We start from the raw sequence: 26420 nt of genomic DNA, 5'->3' as shown, positions 1-26420 counted from the left end.
CTACCTTTAATAAATAATAATAAATACAAATATTATTAATATTTAATCTTTTAAATTATTTTTAAACCTTGAGATTTTCTGGAAGTGAATCTGAAGATTGTGTAAAATTTTAAATGGCAGCCTAGCTGCCACTGATGTTAAATACTCTATTTTAAAGATAAAGATACAAAATATTAAACATTCTTTTATTTATATCAATTATTCTATAGGAATAATGAAGCATAACTGGTATTACTGATATAACACATTTGTATGGAAACTGAGCGCTGGTCAATGAAGTACAAAGTAACTTTGGAGGTTGAACGAGTTGTATCCATAGCATTGAAAGTCTCTGAGTCTAAACTAAATAATAAAATAGTGAAATTTGGCTAAAAAGTCTATCAAAATTACACGCACGATGCACAACTAAATCTATGTTTGTTTATTCACAAATAGAGTTGACATTTAATGTGATATTTAGTGTAAAGTTTCGACTCAATGAATAATGATCAAAAAACGAATAACGAAAATTGAACATAGCTTGTGAAATTTATACGAAATTACATCAAAATTAATGAAAAATAAACAACTTAACTACTTCGAATATTAGAGTGGTTTCACACTGACTAAGTCTGAAAATAATATTGGTCTACATAAGGTTCGTAAGCATGTAAACGTGGTCCTGATTCGTGGATTATTCTAGATAAACTTACCATGTTATATACTTAAGCCCTGTAACATAATTTCTTAAGTAGCAATAAGGGCCCATTGGAATTTAATATAAAAACGTAATATTCGTGGTAATATGCCCTTAATTTGTGTTTATGATGTTGATGATATCATTTGACCGGCTTTCATACTTCAATATTTTAATATCGTTTTGGATAACAGTTGCTCTTTTATTCCTTAACTTTTAGAAGGGTCGTTGAATTTAGTAGAAATTCTCACTAAAAACAAATGGGCAAAAAATCATCTCCCGACACAAAGAATGGGTGTCTTTTAGCAAAACTGAATGTTCAATGCTTATGGCTTTAAATTGCTTGTTTTCAAAGGTTGTGGGTTAGTTTCAACGAAGATGTATCACCAAACCTGTGTTTCAATGAACACAGCATCAACGAACACCAACGAAGATGAGTTCCCAATGTCTTCCATCTAGACTATCTCCTAGCGTAGCAGTTTTAGAAGGATAACGATCCGCTGACACCCTGTATATATGGAAATACTATAGTCCTAACTATATGACTTTTTTGATTTGGCCTGCGCATCACAGTCAGTAAGTATTGATTCTATTGATACCGTGCTTATTCTTTACCGCATAAATCATGCCATCTATAATATTCTACTGATTTTTACTTTCACCTATAAAATTTTTGATTTTTCTTGCGCACCGAAGTCAGAAAGTATTGATTCAAAGAAATGTGCTTCGAAACCAAATTATTTTGGTGCATTTACAATGAGAGCAATCCTAGGTCAGGCTAAGTCCCCTAAGCGGGTATATAGAAAGACTATGTTGTTGTTGACTAGGTATATTTTTTTTTTTTTACGTTATAATGTATTGACTTTTATATTTATTGTATTGACCTTTTTATTTCGTCTTTACATTTCCTTTATAGATGTTTTAATTTTAGTAACTGTATCAACTTTAATTTTTACTGTATTGACATTTTTATTTATTTATTTTTTTCTGGTATTTTAGTTTTATTTAAATCTGAGTATGTTTCTTTTCACAGAAATTTAAGAATAATAGCAGAATAGAGGTGTGATATACATAATAGTGCCAGTGATTTAAGCACGAACACTGTACAACGTCCTAATACTCTCCCAAGATATCATAAGTGTTGACGTGGCCTGAGCCAAAATTTTATTTGTGTGTTTCTCAAAGTGACGTGGCTCCGTAAAGCCCAAGTTTTGAAAGAGGGTTACACGCATATGAGTGATTTATTTGCTCAAACGTCAACTAAACAACAACAACAATATTGATTCTATTGATACCATGCATATTCTTTACCGCAAAAATCACGCCATCTATAATATTCTACTGATATTTCTAGGTACCAGAACTAATAGTTCTGCCACAATAACCAGAACTAAAAATCAGGATCCAGGATTTTTCATGAAAAATATCTTGGTGTACTTAAGTTAGTAGACTTGACTTTACATCAAAGACGGGTCTGACACGAGTACTGAAGAGCCGATATTAGATATAAGGCTTCATAAATTAGTCTATCTGTATACTAGTGAAATTTTTATAACTTCATTTTGAATGTTTAATTTTCGTGTTCGGAATTCGATTCAAAAGATTTGATCGTTCAATTAGATGTCAGTTTTTGCTTTGTAGAATCTTTACACGGGTAGCATATTATTAGTTTGAATTAAAAAGCTAAAGAATGTTGAGAGAAAGATCCATAGAGATTAATAGCTGTTATCCCGAATGGGAAGTTATTTGCTATCGTAAATAAAATGAATCATAAAATCTATCTTTCAATAATAGAATCTTTCCCAATTCACTTAAACAAGCTCGATTGATTGCTTTCTATAAAAGTGGGTAACGAAGTAATCTAGCTAATTATAGGTCAATGCCTTTACTGTCTCTACTCAGCCAAGTTTTTTAATACTTCCCCTCCACTCGCCTTTTTAGAAGTAAAAGAATTTTTTCGTGAATTCAAGTTTCGCTTCTTAGGAAAGCACTGAACGAAATGCAAATGTGCTACTCTTTTGAATTTTCTATATTCAGCTCTTGTGTCTGGATTGCAGGTGCTAAATTTTTGGATGCCCAAAAACTTCAAATTCTCTTCTCTAAATTATCTTTGTACGATACAATAAGAAACTTGAGAGCTAAGTTTGGCTTCTATTTGTCCTACATAGGCATTTCTCTTCTGCTCACCATCTCAATTTAAATTTGGTATCCTGCAAGGCTCAGCTCAAGAGACGGTACCAATTGAATTTATAATAATATCATTACTGTAACAGTTTGAAACTAAAAACAAAAATTTCGATGTCGTCCCTATCACCTCAAATCCATCTTAGCTCAACAATTTATATCATCACCAAAAGAGGGGGACATTCTAGTTGCTTTAAGTAACGACAGTATCCTCATCACTACAGTTAGTATCAAAAAGTTTCAAAGTTTCTAGAATAACTCAATGGCTCGATACTAGTTTCTTGGCTCTAATTGTTACATAGTAGATCTTTTTTATTTCCGCGTCAATTTCTTAGACTTGCCAACAAGTATCTGAAATTCGTGTTCCAAGGGGTTCTCTCAGCATACCTAGCAATCGATACGTCTGGTTCCTAGATATTCTTCTTGATGAAAAACTCTCCTTTATGCATCATACTAATCTAATTAAAATGAGGATATCAAAAGTATCTTGGAACTCTCAGGTAGACTAGATATTTTTTACAAGTCGATTCTAAGATTATCTTTCTTCTTCTTTCCCTCTGATACAACTGTAAAAGGTATACAAAAAGGCCAAGAACCTTATCTTTGAAATAAGTAATTCTAGCCATAAGCCCTTACTTGATTTGAAGTCTCTTTATATTCTTTCACGTCTTTCTTTTCTCTTTCATTAAACTGCACAGAGATTTTCTTTAGCTCCTCAGATCAGAACAAACAATTCTAGTCATAAGCCTTTACTTGATTTGAAGTCTCCGTATATTCTCTCACGTCCCTTTTCTTTTCTTCAACTGCACAGTGATGTTATTGAGCTCCTCAGATAAGAACAAAAAATTATAGTCATAAGCCTTTACTTGATATGAAGTCTCTTTATATTCTCCTCAGATCAGAACAAACAATTCTAGTCTTAAGCCTTTACTTGATTTGATGTCTCCTTATATTCTCTCACGTCCCTTTTCTTTCCTTCAACTACACAGTGATGTTCTTGAGCTCCTTAGATTAGAACAAAAAATTATAGTCATAAGCCTTTACTTGATTTGGAGTCTCTTTGCATTCTCTCACGTCTTTTTTTTTCTTTTTTCTTCAACTATACAGTGGTTTTCTTGAGCTCCTCAGACCATAACAAATAATTCTAGTCATAGGCATTTATTTGATTTGAAGTCTCTTTATATTCTCTTGCGTCTTTCTTTTATTTTTCCTTCAACTACACAGTGATGATCTTGAGCTCCTCAAACCAGAACACATAATTCTAGCCATAAGACTTTACTTGATTTGGAAGTCTTTTTATATTCTCTTGCGTCTTTCTTTTCTTTTTCCTTCAGCTACACAGTGATGTCTTGAGTTCCTCAGACCGGAACAAATAATTCTAGTCCTAAGCCTCTATTTGATTTGAAGTCTCTTTATATTCTTGAGCTCCTACGATCTATTCCATTTTTTTTTCTGATCATTCCAATTTATAATATTCGTAATTCTGGTAACATTCAAATCTCATTCCCACCATAACCATCTTGGACTTAAGTTCCCTCACTGCCTCTCATGCCACTTAGAATAATCTCTGACTCAGCTAAAAGCTGTCACTCGTTGGGGACTCTAGAAAAATCGTAAAACACTTTTTTTCAAATTAAATTGTTTGCAAGGGACAGGGCGAATCTCCAGCATTTTTATTGGGGGGCAAAAGGTGTCCATGTCTAGATAGTCATGGAGCATGGAATATATAATAATTCCTTTTCTTGACATAGCCCCTCCCCCCCCCAGACGACACATCTGGCAAAGGTGCAAAGCCACAGGCAACAGATACCGGGAAGATAAGAGTCAGCGCATAGAAAATGTGTCTAGTAAATATATTTTGGGTATCTATTTACACATTGGGGGAGGGGGTACATTAAGGCAAGGTATTTTTAGGAATGATATAAGTAAGAATTTCAATTTCTACAGTAATATCCTGAAGTTTATACTGTTTTCTTCTAGACAGGGTAAAGAAACTCACAATGATAACGACATGAACATTGATGATTCTTGTTAATATTTGTTTAATTGGGGAAATTGAATACAAGTAACAATGGATTCACGCGGTCAGGCATATACCCTGGGATCTTAAATAATTTCCGAGACCACCATACTGGCTAATCATAATACATAAAATGACGAAGAAAGGAAGAAAATAAAAACAATAGACAGCCAGTGAAACAGTTGAAAAATTATGCAAATATTTCGGTCAAGACGTCCTTTTGACCATCCTCAGTGCAGAATAAAACTGATAATAATATAAAGAACCAAACCTTAAAACAAAACACAAAACTAAAATACGATAACCCTTGCTGAGTAACGGTGAAAGGGTATCTGAATAAAAAACACGAGTCTAAATAGTATTTCACAATTTCCTCTTACGCAAGGCAAGGTTATTAGTAGTAGTAGTAGTGAAGCACTCTGACAGGCCAATCACTTTCCAGGTAAATCATTCTCAGAGATTCTATTTGAATGCAAAGCATAATTTTGTGGATGTACGTAAAAACGATCAGAACTAATAGTTTCATCATAAATGGGACTTAAAAAGCTTTCTCCATTGTCTCTATTAACTGCTTCCCTGAAAACTTGCATGAGACCTTGAACGGGGGCAATATTGGAGGTATTGTCAAATAAATAAAATGGTGTAGATTTTCGTGTACATGTTGAGCCAAGGCGGAATCAAAATCTAAGACCTTTGGCGTAGCCCCGTGGCCTTGTCGATTGAGACCCTATGTTCCGACAACCTCTCCCCTAATTGCTGTTGGGTTCTACCAACATAAGAACAGCCAGAAGAATAGGGAATTCTATAAACACCACTACCCAGAACGGGGCTCGTGAAAAAGCTCTGTATCGTATTTGAATTATCAAAGGTGACATTAAGTTCCATTGGTGGATAATAAGAAAATCCGATTGGTGGATGATAAGAAACTTTTCACTGTTCTACCGTACATTCCAAAATTGAGTGACAAACTGAGAAGAATCCTTTAAAAACACAAGCTTAGATCCTTAAAAAAAAACATAACAAAAAACACAACAAAACAAACATAACAAAGATATAACATAACAAAACCAAAAAAAATATAACTTTAAGAAACCTTAGAAAACACATAAACATGAAAGGACGGCGAAGCGGAGATCCTGACCGAAATATTTGCATAATTTACTGGCTCTTTATTGTCCTCGTTTTCTTCCTTTCTTCGCAATTTTATGTTTTAACGCTGAAATTTGTATGAAGGGAGCTGCAAATCTTCGAAAAAAAACATAATAATGAACATATCACATAGAAATTACCAGATAATGTAAGAAAAACTGAAGCACACAGAGACTCTTGGGAAGGCAAATGGGTCAAAATATTCCGTTATACGCATGTCTAAACACGGTGTGTTAAACTTGAAAAAACATACCTGAGCAATCCTCCTGGCGGAGCAAATGAATAACACTCTAAATTAGGGTATGTTTCTCGAAGAAGTACACTTAGAATGGCTGCCGTCCCGGCACCAAGTGAGTGGCCAACAACTACCAGTTTGAAATCCTTAGTTCCTTGATCAGGATCTGCAGCTTGAGCTTTGGCAATCAAATCTTCATCTTCAAGTTTCTTTTTTACATAGGTTGCCGCCTGAATTATACCCTAAAAATATTGTTGTACCTAAGAAAACCAAATACTAAAAAGTCTAAATAAAAGGCTCGATGAAGGTATTTTGGAAATTACAGAGAGTGTAAATAAAAGATCCGAAGTTGGACTAACCAGTCATGTCGAAACATAGAAATAAAACTGGAAAGGATAAACGAGACTATGGCCAGCATAAATAAAACGAAGAGAAAACAGGCAAACGAAAATTTTGCCCCATTACAACAAGGTGTCTTCAGAACTAAGAAAAAAAAGAGAGAGAAAAAAAGAAAGAAAAACAACTAGAGCCTAAAAAAAAAATTGCATGATGACACAATGGTCTGCGTTGCACAAGTACCGTTCTCCTGATTCAATGCTCTTGGCTGGGAGTGCAATGCGCGGTTGGGAGCAAATCATCCGACGCTTCAATGTGTTTTCCCCCATCTAAATCTAAGACTAACGTTCAAACGTTCAAACGTTCAGAAATTAAATTAAAAAAAAACAAGTTTTTTTAACTGAAAGTAAGGAGAGAAATTAAAACTTAAAATATGAAAACAAAGAAATACAGAACTAAAACAACCTAAATAATGTATATATATATATATAAATATATATGTATATATATATATATATATATATATATATATATATATATATATATATATATATATATATATATATATATATATATATATATATACATATATATATATATATATATATATATATATATATATATATATATATATATATATATATATATATATATATATATATATAAAATAAGTTGTTTGTTTGTGTGTCTGTCAGTCTGTCCGCATATGAGGTCTGAATTATTTCATCATATACCAATTCAAAAACGAATGTATTCAAGCCGAAGTAGCTGAGTTGGTAAAGCGTTATGTTCCAAGTTCTAGGTCCGAGAGGTTCCAGGTTCGAACCTTGGCTTTACATTAATACAAAAGAAGAAAAAAAAAACAAAAAAGGTGAAAACTACAAAAAAAACTAAAAAGAAAATACTGAAAAAACTAAAAAAGCTAAAAAACTAAAAAAAACTTAAAAAAGGTAAAAAACAAAGAACTAAAAAAGAAAAAACTAAAAAAAAGGTAAAAACTACAAAAAAAAACTAAAAAGAAAAAAAAAACTAAAAATTAATAAAAAACTAAAAACACTAAAAACTGAAAAAGAAAAAAAAACTAAAAAAAGGAACAAAAACTGAAAAATAAAGGAGAAAAAAACTAAAAAAAAATAAAAATAAAAATAAAAAAAATAAAAAAGGTAAAAACTACAAAAAAAAGAAAAAATAAACTAAAAAAGCTAAAAAAAAGGGTAATAACCAAAAAAAAAAAATTTGAAAGAAAAAAAGGAAAAAAAACAAAAAATTCATTTCATCATATACCAATTCGAAAACGAATGTATATACAGACCGGGACACCGGGATACAAATGACGACCGGGACACCGGGAATATGACTGACGAAATTACAGACTGGGACACAAATGACGATCGGGACACAGGGAATATAAATGACGACCGGGACACTCAAAGAGATATTATAGACTGGGACACCGAGACACAAATAACGACCGGGACACGGGGAATATAAATGACGACTGGGACACAGGGATACAACTACAACGGGGACGCCGGGGGCACATGGGGATATATAAATGACGATGGGGACACAGGGAATGTTTGATTAGCAATCACCATCAACAAAGCTCAAGGGCAATCATTAGAATAATGAGGTATAGATCTGAATACGGATTGTTTTTCCCATGGACAATTATATGTTGCGAGTTCAAGAGTCGGTAAACTAACAATCTATTTATATGTACAGACAATGGGACAGCGAAGAATGCTGTATATTCGCAAGTTTTACGTAGTTAAAAACATATATATATATATATATATATATATATATATATATATATATATATATATATATATATATATATATATATATATATATATATATATATATATATATATATATATATATATATATATATATATATATATATATATATATATATATATATATATATATATATATATATATAATATATATATATATATATATATATATATATATATATATATATATATATATATATATATATATATATATATATATATATATATATATATATATATATATATATATATATATTCACAGGTGGGACACAGGGACACAACTACAATGGCGCGTAACTAATATGGCGCGTAACGACTTACGCGCTTGGGGGGCACGAAGCGCCCCCCCCCCAACTAGGTGTTGGGGTGTATATATATATATTACCGATTACCGATTGCTGGTACCAATGATCGATACTCCATGTTTTCTTTTGATCTTTCTTGGATCTTCTTTGCAAAAATGAATGTCTTACAGCTAATTTTCTCTTCTACTATGTGTAGAATTTCACGCAATGTATGAAATTTAAAGGCAAGTATATAATTGCGAATTTAAAACCAGTTCTTTCATTATCTCCGAATTTTAAAGGCCTTCTTAAATTCCCCAAAGGAAACTGATGCTCTCCAAGATTTCCTAAAAATAAACTTCAACGAAAATTAACAATTAGAGTTTGGTTACTAATTCCACCAGTATTCAGAAAATATGGTATTCCGCCTGAGATTACAAGTGGCCAGGCCTATTAGGCTTAGGTTACTTATTCGCCTGTGAGTCCAAGCAAAACTAAATCTACGTTGCATGGGCAACGTGAGGTGTTGCGGCAACCTTTGTTCGGCTTCGCTGAGTAAACTGTTACGAGAATAACAATTTGGTTTTGTTTCCTCGCTTCGATTAAACGCTAAAGTTATTACTCTGTAAGGAATCTGAAATAAATACTAGGTATACCAACTCGCAAAAGTTGCAAGCCCCTCATTGCAACTAGCAAAAGTTGCAAACTCCTCATTGCTGAAGATGATTGTAGCCTAACAGCCGGTGATTGCTTGAAAGTCCCCTAAATATCATACCACTGGACCAAATTGGTCTTATTCAATTCAATTCAATTAATTATTCAAAAAAAAAAAACACCAATAATAATAAAGATCCTAGAAGCGAACTTGTTAAGGACCAAAACAACAACAAAAAATTGAAAATGAAGAAGAGAGAAAAAAGAAAAGAGAAAACATGGGTAATTAAAGCAAATTGAATAAACATTTAGAGAAATATTTACAGATATATGTAGGTGTATTTGATGGTCTTGCCATCAAATACACCAGAACCAAATAATAGGTACAATAAGTAGAAAAAGTTGCGAACCCCTCATTGCCAAAGATGATTATGAACAGCCGACTGTTGCTTAGAACTCCCATATATGTCTCACAATTGGTACCGGCCTATTTTTGGTTTCAGTGTGTACCGCACTACTGAAGTTGTCAACCCCTTTAAACTTTCAAACTGGTATATCTCATGATGAAGTTTTTCTACCAAAAAATGGATGACATATACTTTGATCAGCTCACCAAGAGCTATCGACTGCCGTCGAAAAAAGAATATATCTGTCTTAGAATTATTCCAAAAAAGCACGCCCCAGGTGCAAGCGAAGATCTCCGCCCGATCTCACTTACACCTTGTTTGGCGAAAGTAACTGAGGCATTTTTACTCAAGTGTCTTCTGAAACAAATTCATGGGCGTATTGATAAATTCCAGTACGGTGGACTCCCCAAGTGTAGTACTACAATCTACCTAGTACGGATGTTTGACTGCGTCCTCCAATGGCTTGAAAAAGGTAGCTGTTTCGTCGACATCTGCGCGGTGGATTTCCGAAAGGCCTTTGAACTAATCCGCAACCTGACTGCAGGCATGAATCTCCAGGAAATGGGGGCCAAACGACGCACCCTTGGCCTTGTACTTGACTTCTTAACTGGCCGAAAACAAAAAGTCTTTGCACTCCACGAAAACGATTCGGATTCATCATGGTCAGATACTTCTTGCGGGGCCCCACAAGGCACGAAATTAGCTGGAATAATTTTCCTGGCTATAATTAATTCCCTGCTTAACCATCACGACGACCGTTACAAGTTTGTAGATGATCTGTCCATAGTTCTCGCTTACCTGGTCGAAAACACTATCATAACAAAGCAGTTTTCCGACCAGTTATTTGATCAGCTAAAGACCGAATGCTCAAGTCATGATCTTACCATTAACGTAGCCAAGTCGAAGATAATTCGTTTCAACCCTCTAAAGCAGAATATAGATATGCCTCTAGTCCCTTTCCCGATTGTGAACGAAATAAAAATCTTAGGAGTAACTTTCACTAGTGACTGTAGTTTCAGTGCCCATATTAATTTAACCGTCCACAAGGCTAATGCAAGCCTTCAGAAACTTACCAAAATGAGGCGTTTTGATTGTGATATTGAAAGTCTTCTCCATGCCTACATGTGTTATGTTCGCCCGTTGCTCGAGTACGCGTGCCCGGTGTGGGGTCCATCTGCTATCCGCACAGCGTACCTATTACGCGACATAGAGTGCGTCCAGAAAAGAGCAACAAGGATTATACTCCGAAACCGTGGCATACCCTATGATCAAGCCCTCGCTAAATTAAATTTATCTCCACTTAAAGTCCGGCTTGAACACCTTATTCACCAATTTGGAAAATTCGTCCTAGCCAATAAGAGCCACCGATCACTACTACCCGAACCAGCCCCTCCCAATAGCCGAACTCGGTTACAAAATAAACTTGTACCTCCTAAAGTACGAACTAATCGATACGCCAACTCATTTGTGCCTTTCTTCACATCAATTTTTAATGCTGAGTTGTAGTGTGTGATTTTTGTTTAAATGTATGGTTTTTGTGGAAAAACTGAATTTAGCAATGCTACGATAGTTTTTAAATATACCGATCTCTCTCTCTCTCTCTCTCTCTCTCTCTCTCTCTCTCTCTCTCTCTCTCTCTCTCTAGTTCAAAAGTTAACTTTTTTGCCATAGGCCAAGTTTCTAACGTCATCACTTAGAAAGAAGAAAAGGATAAACTCTAATTTCTTTAGCAATCAAAGAACTTCTAAAGTTTAAGAGGCACATCTGATACCATTTCCCTACCGCAATCCCAAGTGCGAAAAACTGAATGATAAACTCAGCTGAAATCACGAACAGAAATGGGCAGAAACAATAGATGGCAGCACTTTCGGACCCGTGGGAAAATACCACTTTTTTGTTTCTGTAAATTTTTCTATATATTGGCTATGGGGCCGGGTAGCTTGACTGCATAACTTCAGATAGTTCTTTCTGACATAGGCTATAAAACTCCACTTCACTTCACACACTATAGGCTCTGGCTCAAGGACAAGCAGAAATCATCCTTCTTGGCCCCAGGCAAGAGTTCTACGAAGCTTTCCAAAATGCAAAGTCATATTCATCAATCCAGCCTAAGGTCTACACTTTCCGTAAAAATCGCAGACGTTAGACCCTTATCACGTTTTAGGAATACGCTGAAATCGCGATGCAAGGAACAAAAAAAAACACGACAAAACCAAAGTGTTGCTCTCGCAACACAATTCAGTCCTCCATTTTGCATACAAGTTTAGCAGACATTGTCCGTCACACGTCAACCCAAAATCTATCCGATCTTTCATCCCTTAGTTCTGCGATTATCTACCTTAGTTCTGCCCTAGGAATGATGTATGTACGGATGGATGATAGACTTATCTATCAACAAGTGAAAATAACATCATTCTTATACAATCCTAAAAAAGGCTTATGCCAGATTTGCCTCTCACTCGGACTATCTGTCTTGGGTTTTACTACAATTAGCCATGACTTGATGCCCGCAACTACTTGATCTTAATTAAAAATCAACGGAATCGGTAAGAATCCACTGGACTTGCTTGCGTATTTAAGACAGATAGGAGAGATTCCGGATTACCGAATTCTCTTTCAGAGAAATTTCCGAGAAGCCCTGAGAAATCCAGGGATAGTGGAGGCACTACCACAAACAAGCAATTGCCATTTTCGGTGATAAAATCCGCGATGAACGAAAGTTGACTTCAAAGTATCAGACAACATGTTGCCGGCTTTTTTTTCATTTCTTTTTTTAACGCCATTCTATGATAATTATCTTCAAATAAGTTATTTCTGCTCCTAGCTGCATGTGCAGCCGGGTAGTTCAACAAAGAATGTGCGAACTATACAAATAACTTACCCCATGACCGATCCAATCTTCTTTTAATGGAGAGATTGGTATAAAATCCTCTTCGGCCTTCAAGTCTGTAATTATATCCTAAAATAAAGTATTTTTAGTTAAGGTATCTATATATACTTTATTAATAGCAAATAAATAAATAATTTTATGGAAATGATTTTACCATGATTTTTTTTTAAATTTAATGCTACTGAAGTTGAATTTAAATTCAAGTTATTTAAAATTAAAATTAAATTTAAAGTTTTAATTTTTTCTTTTTAAATTAATAATAGAAAATATTTGCAAATATTATCTGTGAAACAGGCAGAATTTATTTTCTCCAATATTGATTCCTTAATCAAGTACATAATCATCACGTTTTCGTTACAAAAAAGTAAGGACATTAAATATATGAGCTTATTAGCTTAAAACGTCATACAAGAGCAAATTAGGTGTTGGGCTCTTTTCAATAAGTCAAAATTTGACTTATGTAAATGATGATAGTAAAAAGTTTGTAAAAATGATGGTTGCAGCGATCACTGCAACTTGGTAAAGAACCAAGTTCACACTATATTAACAGAATAATGGGTAAAGAGCGTATATCGAAATAATCTGATTGTTTAACTAGTTTATACAAAAATACGTCACAAAAAAATTTGAAATTTTGAGGTGTCTCTGAATCCTCTGGAGATTTTTGTTGGTCAGCCACTTACCATTTCTGGCTTAACTGAACCTGTTTTATCGTTTGGAGCGATCGTTTACGATTTGTCATAGACGTATTAAGACTAAAGAAACCTTATGCTTCTTATGTTTCTGTGATAAACTGTATGATTCTAACATAACTTGTTACGTTTGATTTGAAATCGTAATAACTGCTTTCCAACTAATAAGGAGAAAGCAACGTAAATACTTGATTTTTTGACGCAACCACTTCACATTTTGGCTAAAATTTGTCTGATACAATACACGACCATGATAGATTACAAATGATAGAAACAAATGAAGATGATATTCCAGCGATTTCGATTTTCCAACGATGGGTATAATTTTCATATCAAAAGAATCGATACGTTTCAAGAATAACAAATCACCAACACCTCAGGGTGCCAATATATGTGAAATCTTATCGAGCATCAAGAAACACTAAGTCTTGTTTGGCTGTTAAGTTATCTGTGCAGCGTCGGTAAATTAAACCTGTTTCATTCATCAAATAAGCTGGGTGACAATTGTGCCATTAAAGTGGATATTAGAGGCTATACTTTTGAAGGGTAAGGTGAATTCATTCCTATTCCGTTCCTTTCACTTATTAAATCAGTTGGATTAAACATAAAGCATATTGCATTTGGTATTCTAATGATTTGCCTCTTCAAGCATATACTTCAAAAACCCAGGTCAAAAAACCTGAAATAATTCAACCATAAGCAAAGCACAAGCAATACATAACAGCAAGCATAAGCAAAAGCACAAGCAATATATGACAGTATGCATGCACAAAATGCAAGCAAAACAAGTAGGGAATATTAAATCTTCCTTTTTTTCAGAAGAGCTAATCAATCATATTCTTGACGGTGGCTTGACTTGTCGGCCACTCCTTGTAGTAACAGAACTTCTGAGACTGCTGTTGAGTGCGTCCTTGAAAGGCAGAGAGACCACACTGTTTTCATAGACCAGCGCGATCGGCGATTCTGGCATGCTGGCTTGGACAAACTGCACGTCCGCTATTTGGGGTGAGTCCTAACAGTGATGCCATGAATCGTGTACTGACGAGCTGCTAGCGTTTGAATCAGAATCAGATCTCTTTTCATTTGTAGACACGACTTTCAAGTGCTTTCTATTCCGGTGGTATTGTCTGTTTGCTTTTGTCTTTACTACGTATGATCGTGGCGTATCTACTTCTCGGAGGGCTGTTGCAGATTGCCAGGTTTGATCGTTGGACCTTACTCGAACTTGTTTGGCTTTCTGCAGCGGACTAAGGCTTTTGGTACATTGATTATAGTGTTCCTTGCGGACATGAGTTCCGGCATAGGTACCACTTTTGAAGACACCTACTCAATGGTGCAGGGTACTAGGGATCTCAAGTTTCTGCTCATTAGCAGGTGGGCTAGGGAAGCTAGACCATCGACCGGTCTGTTGCGGTACTCAAGGAGAGCAAGCTCAAGGTGAGTTTTCTTAGCTACAGAACTGATGATGTTCACAGTCTTTTTGCTACCGCGACAGACACGTGGAAAATGCTTGGGTTTTCTGCAGTTACTGCATATCTTCTTTTTTGCATTGTACTTGTGATTCTGTGAATACTCTCCACCGCAGAAGTAATATTCAAGATTTTCAATACGGTCACGGTTAGGTTTACACATGCATAACAGCACATATACACAAAGTACAAGCAAAACAAGAAAGGAGTATCACAGTATTAACAAATAAATAAAAGAAAGTATTTTTTGAGAAGTGGTTTTATAACCTCATTCCCTGAGCTATTATTATTGAAATTCATCAGCGATTACTCTCAAGCTCATATGCTAAGAATTAAGAGGAGGAAAAAATTCTCTAATGGATTTCCACTGAGCAGTCACACTTATAGCGGCTTAGTTACAAAGCACATCAGTTGCGTACAGAATTACAGACCCTCCTAAGTTGTAATCCTTAGGAAGTGTGATAGACAAGCCACAAGTGGGGCAAATATTTCAGTGCCTTTAGCCAACAACGTAAAACATTATCTTGTAAAACACTAGTAAAAGAGCCATAAAACTTACCCAGCTTACTCCCAGTTTTTTTCCGTTATAAAGATCCAACTTACCTGGGTAGACAATGTTCCTCGAATAGTGATTACTATTGATTTAGTCAAATAATCTAGTGCTACAAAAAAGGCAGTTTTTTCCACATCTGAATCAAAACTTGCATACAAAATCTCTGTATCGTTATCCATTTCGATGACATGTTGGGCTGCAGCTAAATGGCACGCACAGCAGTTATCACCTTGTGGTTGCAGTTCCCCTTGTTTGCAACACCTAAAAAAAGTTTATTATATATCCTGAAAATCAAGGTGTCCTATACACTAATTTCTTATGGGCGATTCTTCCAAGCCGACTCAAGCGGCTTGGTAGTGTAGTGAATTGCTAGCAATGATAGTAGTCGTAGTAGTAGTAGTAGTAATAGCAATAGTATCTTTATAAAAATTTAAACAGGTGGTAACAGATATCAAAAGTGTTATTTGAAAACTAATATTTTTATAAGCTAACTACCACTCTGAATTTAGATTCTAATATTTCAGATTTTTTTAAACGTAGGATCTTGACAATTGAGAAAGCATGGTCTCTTTGAAAATACAGTGATTTTTATAGATATTTCTTTATCGAAACATTAAACAGGTTGCCGAATGTGGAAAAAAATTCAAAATAATATTTGTGTATTCTGAATCAGCAATTTTGATGTTGGTGTTTTGGCCTTCTGACACTTAATAATTCAGATTTAGAACTTAGATTTTTGAAATTTTGATTATTATAAATTTAGAAATCGTGAAATTTGGTTGGATGAGTTGAAGTTGGATGAATTTGCAATTCAATTTAGTGACTCCATGAAGCACAAAAAGTTTTAAAAATTAACTTTCATTTAAGATCTCTGTATGGAATCTGTTTTATATTTCTGCTTTTATTAAATATTTTTCTCAAAATTTCGGATTGTGAGAAAAATTTCAGGTAAATCAAATTTTGGGATCGAAATCAGAATTAGATTTTGATAAATAGCTTACAGTCGCTTTCAGAAATTTTGAATTTCTCAATTTCTGAATTGTTTCTCGTCCAAATTAATTAATCCTGTGTCTATAAAGGCAAAAGCTCCAGTCTTTGAGTCGGATCATCTGGTTTGGAAAAGGGCTCAGCGATATGACACTGTAGGCCTGGCCAAAGTCGACCCGTATATCTTGAGAAATTTGGGAGAAGACCCAGGAAGTGTTGGAGGATTTGTCCCAACTATGCACAGAAATCCCGGCCAAAAATAGAAAATCAGGATATCAGTACCTGTGCTATGCAGATAATTGTGCGCATGCGGAAGAGTTTTTGTTTTTATTATCAAAATATTAAACAAGTAGCGAAATACGTTAACAGAATTATTTCAAAACGAATATTTTTCGAGTTAAGTAAAAAGCTTTGATGTTTGATTTTTGGCCTTCTGAAACCTCTGAATTTGGCATTTAAGATTGTGTATTTATTTTTTATTTTTTGTCTTTTTTTTTTTTTTTTTTTTTTTTTTTTTTTTTTTTTTTTTTTTTTTTTTTTTTTTTTTTTTTTTTTTTTTTTTAAATATAGCTCTTGACAATCTGGAAATCACGGTCTCTTATGAAACACGGTAACTTCTATGGACGTATCTTTATCCAAATGTGAAGCAGGTAGCCAAATATGTTGAAAGAATTATTTTTCAAAACTAATTTTTTATATTTTGAAGTTAGGTTTTTGGCCTTTTGAAACTTGTTAGTTTACCTTCAAAATTTTCAATTTTTAAATTTGTACTCTTGGCGATTTGAAAATTTTCAAGATCTGGGGTCCTGTATATTAAATACTTTTATTAGGAAATTTCAAATCGTTGTTGGAGTTCAAGGAATTTGGAATCATTTTGATCATTTTAGAAAGTACTAAAAAGTTTTAGGAATTAATTTTAATTTAGGAGATTTGCATGGATTCTGCTACGTTTTTTCTTTATTAAAGATTTTTCCTTGGATTTGATATTGTGAGAAAATTTTAAATCAATCTGATTGTGGAATAAAGATAAAAAAAAGATAACAAGTCTAGCTAAATTACCCCCAAACATACATTCGGAAATTTTTAATCTTCAGTTTTCAGTTATTTTTGGTGCAAATTAGAGGGTGTAATTTTTTTAATCTAAAACCATAGATGATTGTATCTTAGCGACAAGAATTTAATTTAAAAATTACGGTTGAACTCCTCCAATGAATGTAATTTCATATGTTCCAAATTGTAAAAGGTACAAAAAACTTAGATAATTTAGAAACTAAATATGAATTAGCAGATTTATACCACCACCTCCTACCTAAGAAATAGTGTGCACATACCTACTTATGGCATCCCCTCTTCGACAAAAAAAAACTCAATGCTCAGTACTTCATAATTCGATTAATGAAAGTTTATATCAATAACACAATAAAAAAAAAGCTCAAAGGCTTTTGACTAAAAGATATTTCAAAAGAAGAATAACTTCAAGCATCCACGCACATAGGGCGGGTTAGGGGTTGAAATGTTAATGTGTCTTTAAAATGGTGAATTTAAAACGTAGCTTGATCTCCATGAGTAAATGCCTAACGCATGTATATGGGTTAATGTGTTGTTTATTCTGCTCCTCAATACAGGATTCAGCAACTTTTTTTGTTGCAATGTGCACTTCTTGAAATTCCAAAGTTCTGGTTGGTATTTTCAATTATTTTCAGTTTTCAATTTTCAACTTAATTTTCAATTTTCAGTTTCCTTTCAAACTGCTATCTAACATTTACATTAGTTTTTTCCACATCGCACAGTTTATTTCTAGAAGATGAAGAAGGAAAAGAGAACCGGCCCACACTAAAAAAAAAAAACAAGAAAAAAACACACACAAAATTTTAACAGGCTAACTATGGCATGCCATTGGAAATTATGGAAATCTTTTATGGAAATCTGGAAATCATAAAAATCTAAGGTTTGTTTGCGAGATTGAAAACCCTTGATTCATATCTACCTTCTTTCATACATAGTTAAAAGATAGTCAAAACATAGTTCATAATCCAAAAACATAGTTGATATTCCAAAAGTGTGGACAATAGACTAAATCAGTTACCTTGAATGACTAACAATCTGGCAGCATCCACATTTAGGGTGCATCACCATATACAACGGCCAGCCATAAGCAGCAGATGCATACCTCATGTATCTAATGATGACTTTGAACCAGGCTTGATCTCTTGCATCAGATAACGAAACAAATTCTGTGTCTGGAGTTACTCGCACACCTGACAAGAAATCGTATGTGGCGTCTTTATGCTAAAAAGAGACACTTTCTCAGCCATAATAAAAACCTGTAGACAGGGCAGTGGAGGAGGTCCACCTAATATTGGCCTTAAGCGCCTCTCCCACAAAAAAGGGGGCCCAAAATATCGTATTTTAAGCTTGAATAGTTGGGCTCCGATTTATATTTGGGATTATTTTTCAAGGGGGGGGGGACAAAAACTTTTCAAAACACCTCGCAATTTTTTTTTTATATTCATTTCTGTTACGTTGTTATGAGTCGGAAAAAATTTCGAGAGGGGGAGAGGTCAAGCCCCATGACCCCCCGCCACCCTCGGATACGTCCTTGGTTGTACTATTTTTTCCTGTACCTACGGACAGAAGGACACTGAATCGGAAGAATAAAGCATGTTGCATCTGTGTCTTAGGCTATATTGGACTTCGAAAATTAAAATAGCCTTAAGTTGGACTCCGGTAATTTCAAAAATTACCAATTTTATAAGTTTCCTTATGGCAGAGGGAGTTCAAATAACAGGAATTTAAAAACGCTTCAAGTGAATCAATGGCTCTGTTTCCAAGGGATGAGAGAACAAGCCCAGCTTGAGAGAAGCAGTTGCCTGGGAGAATATTTATTACCTGGTTGCAATGATTAAAGAACAGATCTTACCCGAGAACCCCAACGACAATATAGGGGGGGGGGGAATCGGGAGCTGTCAATCACAGTGAGAAGCCCTAGCCCACAAAGCGGTCGTTTTGGCAGACATGAGCCAGAAAAGCCATTTTTCTGGCTACTGTGCAACTTTGGAAAACGTCTATAAAACCACTTAAGCTTAGGTGTTTTAGTGTTAAAAAGAATTGCAGAGAAAAGGGGTACTTTGGGTACTTAATAAAATGTAACCAATAGCTTTTGTGAAAAGCCTTCAGATTAGAAAAATAAGTAAATAAACGAACAATAGTTTCTGATTTCTAGATGCCATTAGAGTTCGTCAGAAGAAACGTAGCGGTTGTAGACTATTTAATATATTGTCGTGAAGTCATAAAAATGAAATGTAAAAAAAAAATGTAGCTGGAGACGATGCTGAAACATGCGCACTAAGAAAATAAATTACCCTTCACCCAGAAATAACAGGAATTGTGACGTCTCGTGGAAAGGTTCAACGACCAGTAAATAGATGTGCAAAATATTTAGGAGTAATAGTAGATGAAAACCTTTCTTTCCTTCCCACTTACAATATTGCGCAATGGTATGGCAATCAACATTCAAATCCCATCTGAAAAAACTGGATTCCATCCACAAGAATGCCTTGAAGATCATCAAACACACAGAAGATTATCTCTCGCTGAAATCGCTGTTTGAGCTTTCCTCCTTGGTTTTTGCTTTCAGATTCCTCTCCGGCTTGCTTCCACCGCCTTTTAGGAATCTATTCAGTTTGGTATCCGAACAGCGTCTTCCAATTACAAGACTATCTGCACAGATCCATATTCGAAATACGCCAACAGTGAGGTCGGATTTTTCGCCTGACATCGTCTGTGCTAAGGCTTACAATACCCTACCGCTTGAACTGAGAGATAGGAGCTCCCTTGGTTCTTTCAAAAAGAGAATAAAAATTATCTTGTTTTGAATTAGTTTAATTTGAATAAAGAATCTAATTAGAAAAGTGATTTTAGCTATTATTGAGTTTTTTTGTGGGGGTTGGAGTGGTTTGCTCCTGGATGAAGAGGTGGGGACTTGTAAGGATATTTTTTTGGTAGGGGCCATGGTTGTATCGAGAAGTGGAGGGAGAGCCATAGTGCGTATTTATTTTTGAGGTGATATGGGACTCAGCATGCAGTTTTTGCATAGAGATGAGAGATTAAGTATGTTATGACTGTTATAAATTTTTTTTTAATAAACCCGAATGAACTGAACTGAACTGAACTGAACTGAATGAAAATTGTAGGAATGAAGATGTGTGATGAAATCCCAAACATGACTCTCTATGAACGAATTAGTTCGACCTCACTTCTATATGCACCCCGAACATGCGCTTTAAATGCCTTGGACATTTACTACAGAGAGATACATACTGTATATCAGTTCTACCCGATGCATAGACAGCGTAGCGTAGAAATGCAGCAAATGTATCATTTTTGAAGCAACAATTGCGACCAAACCAGCACCGACGAACGTGGGACAAACATTTTTTTTGTCTTTGCGTTTTCGGCTCTAGTGGCTTAATGGTGCGACTAATCTGTAGCAGCATTAATGCTACATAGCTTCGATTACTTTCTTATAAAATCCTAACCTTAACTTCAACTTTTAACTTTTGAGGGTCTTTATAAAAATTAGTACTATTTAACTATTATGTTTATTCTTAATTTATCATCTTATTATTTAACTATTGTTTAATCCTATTTATTTTTAAAAAAAGTAAGGTTATAATTTGAAAGAAATTTAGTCTAAATCCTAAATTTATTCAAAATCATAATAAAAAGATTTTTCCCATTTTTCATCTAATATACACACCCAAAGTTTTAAAATTAAAGCACGTTGCAAATGAATAATAAGGGGAAAATGTTAGTCCTGAAACTGGTTTTAACCCAATGGGCCAGAGAGAGATTCATATGCTATGACCAAAAATCGTCCCATATGTTGTTCAAACGGTCCTTTCAAGGAACCATTTATTAGTAGAATAAGAAAAGTCTTTGGCTCCCTTCTCTCAGATAATTTCTTTAGCAGCCTAGATATCAATGGAGATGGAAATAATTTTTTACATTTAAACACACTGTCTTTAGTTATGAAAACATCCATCGTAATTCTAACATTCCATCAGAAAATTTTCTGCTAGTATCAATGATATTTCCATGGAAACAATCTTATGCTTCGTGTATCTTATGACAGCTCTATCATCTTCAATTGATCATTTAAAGATGCGTTGGATATATTCTTAGAAAAAATCTTATAGGGGCTAGATCAATAATTACTTGCCTGCTTGGCGTCTTGGAGAAACATTTCTTGAAAACTGCCAAAATGCATTGTGGATGAGAATTAAGAGCCCATTGATTTGTTGTGTTTCACGTCAAGGAAGAATATTTTTAGAATCAGTCATAAGCATATCTCATTTTGTAAAAGTAAAAATGAAGAAGGATAAATTCCCCTAAAGAGTAGGAATAATCGAACTATGTCGGAAGGACAAAAAGCTGCGAGGAATAAATTTAAAAACGTACAATTTTGAGGTAGATAGTTCTTTTCCAGATTGACTATCTAAGGGTACAGTTATGATTATAGTGGTAGGATCGGGACATTCCCGCCACTATGTCGTACTATATCAGAGACATTTAGAAGTACATCTATGTCAGAGACATCTAAAGGCGTAGTTATGATTTCCATGGCCGGGATGAAAAGACAGTGACCTAAAGTTTACACAGACAAGTGAGTTGGGGATAACGCAATGCAGGACGTATTCCACACAGTACCGTCGCAGAGGTGAAACCGCAGGATATGTTCCCATCATAAAATTTATAAAGGCAAAAAGTTTTGATTTTTTCAGCGACCTAAAGTTTACACAGACAGTTGAGTTGGGGAAAACTCAATGTATGACGTATTCCACACCGTACCGTCGCAGCGGTGAAACCGCAGAATCTGTTCCCATCATAAAATTTATAAAGGCAAAAAATTTTAATTCTTTCAGCGACCTAAAGTTTACACAGACAGGTGAGTTGGGGAAAACGCAATTCAGGACATATTCCACACCGTACCGTCGCAGCGGTGAAACCGCAGGATCTGTTCCCATTCAAAAATTTATAAAGGCAAAAAAGTTTAATTTTTTCAGCGACCTGAATTTTACGGACAGGTGAGTTGGGGAAAACGCAATATACGACGTATTCCGCACCGTACCGTCGCAGAGGTGAAACCGCAGAATCTGTTCCCATCATAAAATTTATAAAGGCAAAAAAGTTTAATGTTTTCAGCGACCTGAATTTTACAGACAGGTGAGTTGGGGAAAACGCAATGTAGGACGTATTCCACACCGTACCGTCGCAGAGGTGAAACCGCAGGATCTGTTCCCATTATAGAATTTATAAAGACAAAAAAATTTAATTCGTGAAATGCTAGTGATTCCATTCAGCCATACACTGGGTATTCTTTTGATGTTACGAAGAAGAAAAAAGAGACTAAGTTAAAAAAATCAGATATTAACTTATCTAAAAACAACTCTAGGCTAAAAGACAAAGTTTCCTTTCAGTGGATTGTAAGATTTGGTGGATAGCTTGCTGTTAAAACAGTCCAGTGCACTGTTCAATACATCCTTTCCTGGCAAATTCGTCTCTCTCGGGGTCTCCTCCCAAGCCTTCTGAATTAAATTGCATCTTTTATACTCTTTATGATTATAGTCCAGGGACAGATCAAGAGCAAAATCTTAGGAAAGACCCAATGTGACAAGGATGCAAATGAGCAAAATCTTGGGGAGTGGTGCAATGACATGATGATGATATGATATGATATAGATTTATTGCCTGCCAAAACTGTACAAATACAATAGGGGGCAGAGTACAAATAAAAAAAAGAAAAAGGTAGCAAATTACAGTTTAACACAAAAATATACAACAGATTAAATGACTCAAAATTCAACTATTAAATAAGAAAAGAAAAAAAGAAAAAGGCAGGAAAAATACAGTTTAACTCAAATATATACAACAGATTTAATACACATAACATCCAACTATTAAAAATAAATTCTAATTTAAAACATACTCTGAAAAGTCACCTAAGGGTGATCTAGAGTCTGGAAATTATTTTGAAAATTAATTACTCTCATAGGGACAGCAACATCTGGATCTATCAGACCAAACCTTTTAATCAAATACTGGTTACTGGTCCAAGGTGGTAGCCCAAGAAAATACTTAGCATACTTAAAATAAATAATACGCAGCTTTTTCTTATCTGTCTGAGTGAAACATTTTCAAAGCGGAGACTTGTATACAAAATATGGCAGAACAAATACATTATACAACCAGACTAGAATATGACGATTAAATCTTGTCTTATTTGGGACAAGCCTTCAATTTGCACTACGAGCTTTCCTGAGGGTGTCATCAATAGCAAGTTCACGCGTAGCCTTGCGCGATGTACCAATTCGGACTCCAAGGTAAGTAATAGCTTGAACTGGTTTGACCTCAGTATCTTTCAGAATGACAGATGCATCATCGGTTTGCACATTTTAGTTAAAAAACAGCAGTTTCGTTTTCGTTGGATTAAACGAATGGCCGATACGAGAATATTCATCCGCTAAAGCACTGAAACAGCTTTTTATTCCTTTTAGACTCCTACTAATATTTAAAATATCATCTGCATAGCTAATGAGCGATACATCAATCCCATAAAGAATGCATGTTGTCGGGGCTCTATATTCTGCTTCAATAACATAGTTATTGAAACAAATCTGGCGAGTTCAAAGCCCCTTGCCTTATACCCCTCTTTACTGGCGTATCAGACTCAACTAGTACAACGCAATTTACATTTGGGCACTTTATTCTAACTCAAAGTGAACTATACATTGAGTCAAAGGGCTTTATAACACACGCTTTGACTCCTCTTTGTGCTGCCGAAAGCAGAATCTGCTCATGAATGGATGAATCGAAAGCACGAGCGAGACCGTGTCCTGCTAGGACAAGAGAATCATGATCAAACAGTTCGTGGTAACGAAGTGTAGTAAGGAGTGACCCGGCTCAATAGTAACCAAAACTATAAAAAATGGAATTTTGACACCAATAGTTACATAAAAAAATCGCATTTTAATGCTGATTTCAAATATATAACTTTTATCAAGATTAGTCTTACCTATCAAAAGTTACGAGCCTGAGAAAATTTGCCTCATTTTAGAAAATAGGGGAAAACACCCCCTAAAAGTCATACAATCTCAACGAAAATCACACCATCAGATTCAGCGTTTCAGAGAACCTAATCGTATAGGTTTCAAGCTCCTATCTACAAAAATATGGAATTTCGCATTTTTTGCCAGAAGACAAATGCACGGATGCATGTTTTTTTGTTTTTTTGTTTTTTGTTTGTTTGTTTGTTTTTTTGTTGTTTTTTTTCCCAGGGGTGATCGTATCAACCCGGTGGTCCTAGAATGTCGCGAGAGGGCTCATTCTAACGGAAATTAAAAGTTCTAGTGTCCTTTTTAAGTGACCAAAAAATTGGAGGGCACCTAGGTCCCATCCCACGCTCATTTTTTCCTAAAGTCACCGGATCAAAATTCTGAGATAGCCATTTTATTCACCAAGTCGAAAAATTTCATAACGATGTCTTTGTTGACGACTTACTCCCCCGCAGTCCCCGTGGGAGGGGTTGCAAGTTACAAACTTTGACCTGTGTTTACATATAGTAATGGTTACTGGGAAGTGTACGGACGTTTTCAGAGGGACTTTTTTGGTTTGAGGGAGAGTTGAGGTTGAGGGAGAGTTGAGGTGGAGGGGGGCTACGTGGGAGGATCTTTCCATGGAAAAACTTCTCATGGGGGAAAAGACTTTCAATGAAGGGGGTGCAGGATTTTCTAGCATTATTTAAAAAAACAATGAAAAAATAAATATGAAAAGTTTTTTTCTACTGAAAGTAAGGAGCAGCATTAAAAACTTAAAACGAGCAGAAATTATTACACATATGAGGGGTTTACCTCCTCGTAATACCTCGCTCTTTACACTAAAGTATTTTTAGTAATTTCAACTATTTGTTCTACGGCCTTTGTGATACAAGGGTCATTCTTATGGAATTGAGACAAAATTTAAGCTTTAGTGTAAAGAGCGAGATATCGACGAGGGGTGAAACCCCTCATATACGCAGTAAAAACAAACGAATATAGATGTTCGTTACGTAAGTTAATTCGTAACTTACGTATATTTTTTACTAATAATAAACAACCAAGAGAGATAAAACTACAAAAAGAAAACTTCAAACGAGACGACGGCCAGTAGAATTGAAAGACTAAAACAACGCGGATATTTTGCCTGTATCCAAACAAGGTGTCTTCAGTACAAGATAGAAAATTAGAAGAAAACTAAACTAAAAACAAATAAAAACCACCACCAATAATAATAAATACAATTGTCGCTACTTATCCACGTAGGGAAAAGCAGCTATTTGAGTTACTTCAATTTATTTGAGTTACTTTCTATTTGAGAATCAAAGTTGCTCTTTGATTCTCATTGAAGTAACTCAAATAGCTGCTTTTCCCTACGTGGATAAGTAGTTTTTTATTGTTATAATTGTTTTTAGTTTAGTTTTCTTTTAATTTTCTATCTTGTGCTGAAGACGCCTTGTTTGGATACAGGCGAAACGTCCGCGTCGTTTTAGTTCAATTCTACTGGCCGTCGTTTCGTCTGAAGTTTTCTTTTTGTAGAGTTTTATCTCTCTTGGTTGTTTATTGTCATGTCTGGCCAGCTCGGCTTAAGAACTTTCATTTTTACTAATGAAAATGTTCGTAAAAAATTAAAAGTTCTAGTTGCCTTTTTAAGTAATCAAAAGATTGGAGGGCAATTAGGCTTCCTCCCTCGATCCTTTTTTCTCAAAATCTTCCGATTAAAACTATGAGGAAGCCATTTAGCAAAAAAAATTAATATGCAAATTTTGTTTTAATTATTTATGTGCAGAGAGCCAAGATCAGAACATGCATTAATTAAAAAATGTCCAGAAATTAAATAAAAAAACAACTTTTTTTTAAATGAAAGTAAGGAGCGACATTAAAACTTAAAACGAACAGAAATTACTCCGTATATGAAAGGGGCTTTTCCTCTTCAACGCCCCACTCTTTAAGTTAAAGTTTTTTACTGTTTTAAGAAGTAGAGTTAAG

General features: G+C 34.8%; 1 protein-coding gene across 5 annotated transcripts in view; it reads right to left on the bottom strand.

Annotated features, from left to right (window-relative positions):
- The window catches only part of LOC136038898 (diacylglycerol lipase-alpha-like), a 127528-nt gene that overhangs the window by 28961 nt on the left and 72147 nt on the right, over positions 1–26420 (bottom strand). For all 5 annotated transcript variants that reach the window (XM_065722375.1, XM_065722376.1, XM_065722373.1 and 2 more), the window contains exons 8-11: positions 18425–18627; positions 15402–15612; positions 12629–12706; positions 6283–6506 (exon numbers count right to left, since the gene is read on the bottom strand). In XM_065722375.1, the coding sequence (XP_065578447.1) occupies positions 6283–6506; positions 12629–12706; positions 15402–15612; positions 18425–18627 (716 nt within the window). The remainder of the gene's footprint in view (positions 1–6282; positions 6507–12628; positions 12707–15401; positions 15613–18424; positions 18628–26420) is intronic.

The sequence above is a fragment of the Artemia franciscana genome, chromosome 18 (genome assembly GCF_032884065.1).
Source record: "Artemia franciscana chromosome 18, ASM3288406v1, whole genome shotgun sequence".
NCBI lineage: Eukaryota > Metazoa > Arthropoda > Branchiopoda > Anostraca > Artemiidae > Artemia > Artemia franciscana.
The sequence above is the reverse complement of the archived record's forward strand: the minus strand, read 5'-3'. Positions and strand labels throughout refer to the sequence as shown.